General features: G+C 45.0%; 1 protein-coding gene across 1 annotated transcript; it reads right to left on the bottom strand.

The window, feature by feature from the left end:
- Positions 1-1,749: 1,749 nt before the first annotated feature.
- PHF5A (PHD finger protein 5A) lies at positions 1,750-8,939 on the bottom strand. Its single transcript, XM_071732119.1, has 4 exons — positions 8,801-8,939; positions 6,917-6,940; positions 5,309-5,475; positions 1,750-2,415 (listed from the first exon to the last, which is right to left on the bottom strand). Exons 1-4 carry the CDS (start codon positions 8,850-8,852, stop codon positions 2,326-2,328), a joined length of 333 nt encoding a protein of 110 aa, XP_071588220.1. The 5' UTR covers positions 8,853-8,939; the 3' UTR covers positions 1,750-2,325.
- Positions 8,940-8,973: the final 34 nt, after the last annotated feature.

Consider the following 8,973-nt stretch of genomic DNA (forward strand, 5'->3'; position numbering starts at 1 on the left):
CAGCATTTGGCATCCTCCCCAGAGCTGTCTGAGCAAACAAGGCAAAGAGGGGAAAGCCTGTCCCTCCCTCTCTCCACCTGCCCAGTGACTCAGAACAACCAGAAATGGCAGCTTACCTCTCAGTGCTGCCAGGATGCAGAGTGATATACCCAGCAGCCTGAGTGAGGGCACCCAGAGTGCCAAGAAAGTAAGTACACAACAGCCGTTCTGGGGGGTGGGGGAAGGGATGGGGATACTTGTTTCTCAGTAGCAACCCCTGCCTGGGTCATCCTGCTAAAATGATTGGGAAAAAGGGCTGCTCTAAAATTAGATCTTCTGCGATTCCCTGCACCAGGGACAGTAACTCTGAGACAAAAGAAATAATTCAAACTTCATTTCTTTCTGTCCTCACTGGACAACTTTCATTATCTCAGAAAGTTCTGGGAAAGGAAAAAAATACTTGTAAAACTTCTGCATTCCTAGTATGATACTCTGGGAGGCCTGACTGAGAGCAAGTGATAAATTCCGGTTGAAGCGATAAAGCTCCAGATAAAAAAAAAAAAAAATCTGCATGTGGTGCCCTGCCTTTAAAGAAATACAGAATTTAACATGGCTGATAATGGCTCCAACATGGACTTTCCTGTCAGGAACAAGAGGCAGCTGCTTTTTGAGGTAGAATTGCTTTGAGAGAATAGGTTTGCCGGAGCCAGAGAACTAGTTTGCTCTGAACATCTTGTCAGAGGGCATCTACACAAATAAAAATTAACTAGAAGCTGTGTGAGGGAACCATAATGCAAAGAAGACGACATACAGATACTCTTAGGACTGCAAAAAGCTTGAAAGAGAAACCTGACAGAATTAATAGCTGGGAGGAGGAGAGGGAGGAGCATCTGAGATCACTGTAGAACCAGCTCCATCAGGAAGAAATGACTTTTAAGGGAAGGATGATTACAACTTGTCAGCCTGTTGGAAACACCTAAATGGCTGGAACAGGTAGAAGAGGCATTCAAGCTGGACAGGAGTTAGAGGAAATTGGCACTAGCCTCAGGGGAATAACTGAAATCCTGGAAAGGCACAAACCAAGCTTTGCATCCTAAGACTGCACAAAGAGACTCCTGTAGCACACACTCTGCTTAGACTATGAAGACTTTTAAGGACCACAGGGCATGTTGAGCTAGGACCCTAATTTAATCATCTGGGGAGTGTACACATTAATGAGGGAACTCAGTTCTGCCTCTGCATAAAGGTGCCTGTTCCCAGAGCTCTGCTGAGCCAACAGACTGCTTTTAGTCTGTTCTGTTATTTGACAAACAAGCAGCCTCCAGTTTTCAGCATGCACATGGCTAATAGCCTGGAACACAATAGTTGGTTTCCAGTTACAGCAGGGAAGGCTTTAACTTATTCACAAGAACAGGAAAGCGAGTCAAATAGCTTAGTAGGTTTTAGAATGGGATTGGATGTTTGCATGGTGAAACAACATCCACAGCCGTATTAGCTAGGATAAGGGTTACAAGCTCAGCGATCCTCACGCTACAGGACAAAATGATCAGTGGCTGGGATCACAGGCAGACAAAAGCTATAACCATTCCCTGAAGCTCCTTGCAGCAAGGTCACATGGCCATAAGCAGGCACTGTCAGAAACCAGATAACCCATTGTGTGGTTGTGGCTGGGCTAATCCTGCGTGTCCCCAGAAAGCTCCAGAAAGGCTAGGCACAGAACAAACCAGACAGAAATCCTTGTTATCCAAAAAAAGGAAGGAAAAAAAAAAAAAAAGGGAAAAAGGTTTATTGGTATGCATCCTACAGAAACAGTTACAAGAAATAGCCTTGGATTAATCTGTCAAAGAAAACATGGAACAGCTGGGCTCTCCCTAGGAAGGCACCAGCCATGAGCAGGTTCCTTACAAAACAGGGCAGCATGGAAATATACTGGAGGAAAGGGGAGGGGGGAAGCGGGCACACGGGATTGGTGCTTTGTTCCTCAATACAGATGGTGAGGGGCAATTTATAACAATTGAGAGGAGGTTGGGTAAAAATACACAAAAGGACACTTGCTTTTTACCAAGCTGCTCCCCTCCATGTTCAAATACTTGCCCACCAGGTTTTTTATAGTGAGCTGGGACAATTACTAGCAGAGCTTCTGAAAAGGTAACAGCCAGTAATCCTCATCTGCTCTTTCCAACAGTCAGTTCTGATCAGCTTTCAGTCCCCACCCACTGTTACTTTTCCAACCCCAAGTGTACTACTGAATTTAGAAGATAATCAACCAGTTTTCAATAAAAGTCCAGAGATGTTCCAAGACCCTCTTGCCAACCGGACAGGAGGTGTAGTCACGTACAGATAGGATCACCTCTTCTTGAAGCCATACTTTTTCCTTTCGTAGAAGAGATCTGTCTTGGAACTGCCCAGGTTGACGATCTTAGGGCAACCATCTCTCTGAAAGAACAGGAAGTTAGAAGATGGGCAAACAGAACATTATCACTTATAGTTCTAGTAGGTGCTCAGTTCCCACACTCCTCACCCTGTCCCCAACATACATCTTGAACACCTATGCAGACAAACTACCCTCCAATTCAGGTTACTACCAGCAAGAGAGTGGACAGAGAAGAGGACGGACACCTCTTTAACATTATAATAGTACTTTCTCTTCCTCAGGGTAAAGATGGAAAACAGACTGTATAACATCAGCAGTTTATTAAAAACGATGCTCAGTGCTTCAAGTCTGGATTCTTTCTAAATTAGAATGCACAGGATTTATAGGGCCCAGAATAACCTTTCACCTTGTTAGCAAAAAAACTCCTCCTTTTCCTTTAGATGTCACCAAGCCATTTTTGTCTTTAAGGACCCCTCTCAGCTGTAAAAGCCAAACTGAATCTCCTATTTCCTGCATCCTGGATTGATAACTGCAGAGGCTATATGGTCATCTTGGGAGAGGACAGCCATTCACAGCAGCTATATGGGTTAAGTTCTTGTACCTGAATTCCAGCAGATGGTGAAAAAAGCCACAAGGAAAGGAAGAAGGTGAAGCAGGGCACACCTGCCTCAGAGATGTGGTTGCAAAGACAAACCAGAGATGCACCTCTTGGTGTAATGAGACATTTGTCTGTGGGCCACTTAAGTCCAGACTCTTGCTTAACTCTTAAAGGCAAAATGTTGTGTGGCTGTCAACAGTAGCTGTGAGGGGGCCAGCCACCAGAGGAACATGTGTCCCTGGCTGCTGTGTAAGCCTGAGTGCATTAGATTTAAAAGCCTCTGGGCAGATGTCAGCTGCTGTAGAAACTGCACCCAAGCTGCCCCACAGGTATCTGCTCCTGTGCAGGAGATGCAGCTCAGTGGAGAGGGTCAGTGCAGGGTAGAAACAACAGGGGAGCGGGGGGGGGAAGAAATCATCCCTCTTCCATACACCTGCCATAACCCATACTGTCCCCCTATTTGATTTCAAACTACAGTAGCAAGACTTCCAAGCCTTGCCTCCCACGATCCAAGGAGTCTGTGACAATCTTGACAGCATTATTGCAGGGCTCTGTTAATTCTTCCACCTCCTCTTACAGAGGCAGCACACAAGTGTGCTGCTGTCCCCAAGAAACGACTCGGAGCTGTCCTGAGTGACAAGGTGGGATTATATCCACAGATTGAAGTGAGGTGAAACAATGTCACTGTTCCCTCCATCAGAACCAAGAGTAAACAGGCCCTTTGCCTCATGCCCAGTAACCTTCCACCTCCTCACTCCATTTGCTTTCTTCCTTCACTATCTTTACCAGTCTTTCTCTGAGGATGATGAAAGTGCTGTGACTGAAACCTTGGAGCTTGTTCTTATTGACATCAGTACCAACTACCATAATAGTGACAGTACACCTAAGTTTTCTTGTTCCTGGCACCCTACACCTGTGCCCGCACTTTTCAATCCTTCAAGTCAATCTGGTTTGGATCTGCAACTTCACATCTGCAATAATCCCTTACATTTGTGTCTACTGGTCCAGAACAACTGTCTGCAACCACAGCAGCCTTCACCTAGCTATCAAAATACCTCAGTTCTCATTTGTTCTTTTCCTGCTCCTCCAGCTGTTTTCTACAATCCTCCATCGCAGAGCAGCTGGCTACTACCACACCTGAACAAGGCACGATAAGCTGTATCAAGCCAGGGGTCCTGGTTCCACAGGCAACTCAACAAATGTGTTGTTTCCCACAGGATTTCTAAAGTAGGAGGCAGTACCACCATCACACCACTTGTATCCATATTTAGGACCTGCTCCTGTCCCAAATTTAGCTGCAGGCCTCTAGAAAAAACACAGGTACTGCAGAGAATTAAACCAGCAACTGACTGTGCTGAGCATGCTCCTCTAAATCAACTTGAACCATTCTCTCAGCATGTTCTCCCCTTGGCATTAGCATGGTATTTGCAAAGCACCAAAACCCAAACAACCTTTACCGGGCACTCTCCCAGCTATGAGATCCATATTCTGGGGATATTGCAATTGTAAGCACCATGTTCCTGCTTCTCCCTAAGGTCATTTCTACCACTGCAAAATGTGCAGTTTTTCGTGTCCTCCACCTCCATGGTGTTGGATATTAACAAAAACCTTACAGGGGGTGAACTATGCCATGTGCAGCACCTAACTTTCAGCACAAGAAGATTATAAAACAATTATTGCACTGACTACAGAAATAAGAGATCAGTACACCAGAAAGTGTTTGCAGAAAAAAAAAAATGTCTAAAATATAGGACATTCCAGAAAAGAATAATAAAAAAAAAATCATAAACCACAGAAATTGTACAAGAAACTTTAAACTTGTAAAATATTATTAGTAGTGCAGACACTGGACACTAAGATTTAACTTTTTGTTGTAATCCAAAGGAAAACATAGGTGTTGATTCCACAGTGCTTACAGTACCATATGTGCCCTTGGTCAGTGGCTGATAATGGACTTCAATGAGGAGCTTCTACCACTGCCTTTGCAGTGTCTGGAACAGGTCTGCCTCTGATAAAACCGAGGCCGAGAGTTCCAGTATGGTAACAACTTAAAGTGTTAACTTGCAGCTTGGGGAGGAAGCAGACTGTGAGCATGCAGTGCAAAAAATAGTCAAAGATTCTTTAGGATTAAGAGTTACAATACCTCAAAATGTTACAACATCTCAAAATACTTTGCAAATACAGGCAACTACCAACAGGGGAAGTAGCTGGAAGTACAAGGTAATGCAAGCCAGTGCCGATATTGGTAGTGAAGCCCAAGCATCCTATGTCCCAACACTAACTACAGTAGCTCTGTGTCCCTTAAAGGCCAGTAAAGAAAGACAACCAATTCAACAGAAGATTGGATGACAACCTACATCTTTTTCCTGGATGGTACACTCCTTGCAGTAGTAGGCATCAGACACCCCAGGACCCCCGCAGATCACACAGCGCCCTTGGTAGGAGCCGTAGTTACACTCATCACATATGCGCACCAGGGTGCAGGGCCGCACGTAGGAGTCACAGATCACACATTTGCCATCACCTGCAAGTACAGCAGAGACTTTGGTGACTGAATGTCCATTTCTCCACAACCTTACATCGAGGGGAAAAGCTTCATGGTCAAAGAACTTGCATGTATACTCAAAGGCAATAAAATGGAACTGCAGACAGTTATTTAACTTGTGGGCACAGGTGCAACTTTGTATTTGCACAGACTTGAGAGGAACAAAGGCCAGTAGCCTGTAATATTTGAGTTTTTTAACTTATTCATGCATTCACAAATCAGAGAAGAAACACCAAGTAACTTTTGTGATTAGCTAACACCTGCTTAGATCATACCACTACTTTTACTCTGGAACTTTTCCTGTATTTTTCACTTGTAGAAAAGATGCTGTACAGACTGGACTACTGTCCTTACCTACACAGAAGCTGCACTGTAAGCTTCTCCAACAGTGCCACATCAACAAAAGTCTGGAGTTACTATCCCCAAAGAGATGAGGTAAGAGATTGTACTCATGGTCCCTGTAATCCTTCATCTGTGAGAAGGCCAAAGAAAGGGCAAACTGGAATAAACAGCCACTTCACAAAGGTTGCTCTTGCTTTCTCAGAAGGAACTGAGTGAAATTCAAGTTCTCATATCATACAGGCAAGCAGCCATCAGATGCCACTGACAGCCTCTGCTGTGCTGGATCTTATCCAAAACGCTGACCTAGGGATGAAAGGCTTCATATCCTATTACCAGTTCCCAAGGCATCTAATCCTGACTCCCACAAACAGCTCATCTAACCTGCTCCTAAATCCCCAGCACGACAGCCCTCAACTACTACCAATGGGAACCCGTTTCACTGCTAAGTGTTCTCGAAAACAATCTTATTGCTTCAGATTGTGTTCCTTCCCACTTTGCTTATTTTCATACCATTTTTGAGCCATGAACTAGTTGCCTTGTTTGCTGTGTTTCCCTACAAGGTCCTAATGACAGATCATACTCACTCTCCTCTTCTACAGATGAGCACTGGCATTTGTTTCGGTGTGATTCTGTGGGGGGTTTTATGCTCTAACTCTGGATGCCACCCACCTTCCCCTGCTTTCTTATTCTCCTAGATGCTGAAGGGAACCTCTCTTAAGGTGTGAAGAAGTCGGGTTCCAAAAATGTGTGGTTTTTTTTTTCCTCCTCTGAAATGATCAGGCTGATCATTTTGTATTACAGATCACAAGGAATCAATTAAGAAGTCACTGTAGCCTCAGCTACTGAAAATGCTGACAGCATACATTCTAGAACAGCACCCATTTGGTGTGACAACATACTGGAGCACATAACTTTGTAAGTATACCTTGATTTACACTTGCAAAACACAACTGTTCCCATCTCCAGGAGTGTCATCAAGTTTATGGTTAAAGCAAAGAGTCCAATCCCCAAATCCAAACTGTATGCTCTAACTGCAATTCCATGTTCTCAAGAGACTATATGTAGGAGTTGTACTTACATTTTTCACATAGTCTTCCAATTGCTATAAAAAGAAGAAGAAAAAACTTATTTAAGGCAGAAGCAGGAGAAAAATATAAGTAACTACAAGCTTGAATGTCAAATAATTACCTTCTGCAGAAAGAAGTCTTTTAAAGAAAAGTCAACAACAGAAATAGTTTTAGCATAAATACAAATAAATAATGAACAATCAGATGTATTTACAAAGATCAAAGTTTAGACGCACTGTGAATCTGCAATGACACCCAGTAAGAAAACTATATTTTCATTATTCCATTTCAAACGTAGCCAATGCACTCGACTGAAGGAAATCCTACGCGTGTCCTAGCATAGCTTTTACACTGGTTTAATGAGAAAAAAAATTTTAGAAAAATCAAGTGTTTCTTTAAGGCAAAGCAAATGCCTTCTTAATTTCGTAACATGAAGATCATTACATCTACCGTAGAAGTCTGTTAAATCTATCTTGGGAGTCTTTTCACTTGTCTAGAAAACTGACAACAATGATGCCACTAATTTGGATAAATGCCATAGATATCAAGTTCTCAAGACCAGATGTACATAGGCACAAAAACTATAGCAATTCAGTTGAAGTTTGAGGGTCAAGGAATTCTTCAAACTGAAAATTAATTTTCAACACAGACAGACTGTTTGCTGCATTAAGTATTCTAGAAAGAAGTTGCTTATGGACAGTGCAGCTGAATATTTTTTTTTTAAACTGAATGTTTACAGTTCTTTCAGACAACTATGTGTTAAGTCTGCACTTCCAAGATGCAGAAAAAAAAAAATCAGGAAGAGCTATCTCAATTTCTAATCATGCACAAGCCTTCTTTAAGATCTATCAGGCCTAATTCTGACCCAAAGGACAAGAATCTCCCCTACGAAGACAAGCTGTGGAAGCTGGAGTTGTTCAGTCTAAAGGAGGCTCTGAAGTGACCTTATAGAGGCTTTCCAACACCTGAAGGCCTACAAGAAAACTGGTGTGGAACTTTTTGGCACATGTGTGTAGCAAGAGGACATGGGGCAATAGTTTAAAAATTGAAGAGGGGAGAATTAGTTTAGGCATTAGGAAAAAAATCTTCCCTGTGAGGGTGGTGAGGCGCTGGCACAGGTTGCCCTGGGATGTCGTGGCTGCTCCGTCCCTGGAAGTGTTCAAGGCCAGGTTGGATGGGGCTTGGAGCAACCTGGTCTGGTGGCAGGTGTCCCTGCCCATAGTTGGAACTAGAAGATCTTCAAGGCCCCTTCCAAACCAAACTACTATATGATTCTATGAATAAAAGCTCATCATAAAGCTATAACCTGGAAGATAACTTTCCCGAGCAGCCAGAGGAATGCTCCCAGAAGTGGCTGCAGCCTTCTGCTCATTCTCATGGCTGCGCTGGTATACGGCCAACGTCACCAGGAGTAAAGAAAAATCAACTTCTTATTTTCCCGTGTACAGCCACCTATGTCACCTGCCTTCCCTCTGCCCTGAGGAGCGAGAATGGCTACCGTTCCGCAGGCCTTAAAGCCACTCAGCCCCTACCGAAAGAGGCCCAGGAGCTCCCTCCCGTCAGGACGGACCTGCGAGAAGCATATCCGGGACAAGAGTAGCACCAAAGTCCTTCCCTAAGAACTGTCCCCCTCCTACTACGAGGGAAGAACCCATAAAACACGATAGAACGTGCAAATGAAAGGGAAATAAAACAGGGAGGAGCCAGGCGCCCGCCGGTTCCCCTTTCTCCTCCCCTCCCTCCCCTGCCAGGCCTAACGGCCACGCGCGCGCCTAACGGCCCCTAACGGCACTCACACGCGCGCGCCCGCCCGCCCCTCGCCCCGCAGAGGAGAGCGGGTGAGGTGTGGAGGCGGGGAGGGAAGGGGAGGGGGGGAGAACCGAGCCGGGACTCACCCACGCCCGCCTGCTTGCGGCAGAAGATGAGGTCCGGGTGGTGCTTGGCCATAGCGACGCGACTACCGCTTGGCGCTGCTGATGCCGCCGCCGCTCCGTGCTCTCACCTCCGACCCGCACCTCCCGCCGACCCCGGTCCTGGCCGGGGTGAGGGCAGCGTTCCCTCAGGGCAC

Source organism: Heliangelus exortis, chromosome 1, assembly GCF_036169615.1.
Source record: "Heliangelus exortis chromosome 1, bHelExo1.hap1, whole genome shotgun sequence".
NCBI classification, from domain to species: domain Eukaryota; kingdom Metazoa; phylum Chordata; class Aves; order Apodiformes; family Trochilidae; genus Heliangelus; species Heliangelus exortis.

Bases quoted from the DNA above. Each gene is read 5' to 3' on its own strand.
- PHF5A (XM_071732119.1), bottom strand. From the start codon at position 8,852: ATGGCCAAGCACCACCCGGACCTCATCTTCTGCCGCAAGCAGGCGGGC. The intron at 5,476-6,916 runs GTAAGTACAACT...CTGTACTTGCAG, and splicing joins TGGAAGACTATGTGAAAAAT to GTGATGGCAAATGTGTGATC. The intron at 2,416-5,308 runs GTAGGTTGTCAT...CTGTTCTTTCAG, and splicing joins GTACCATCCAGGAAAAAGAT to AGAGATGGTTGCCCTAAGAT.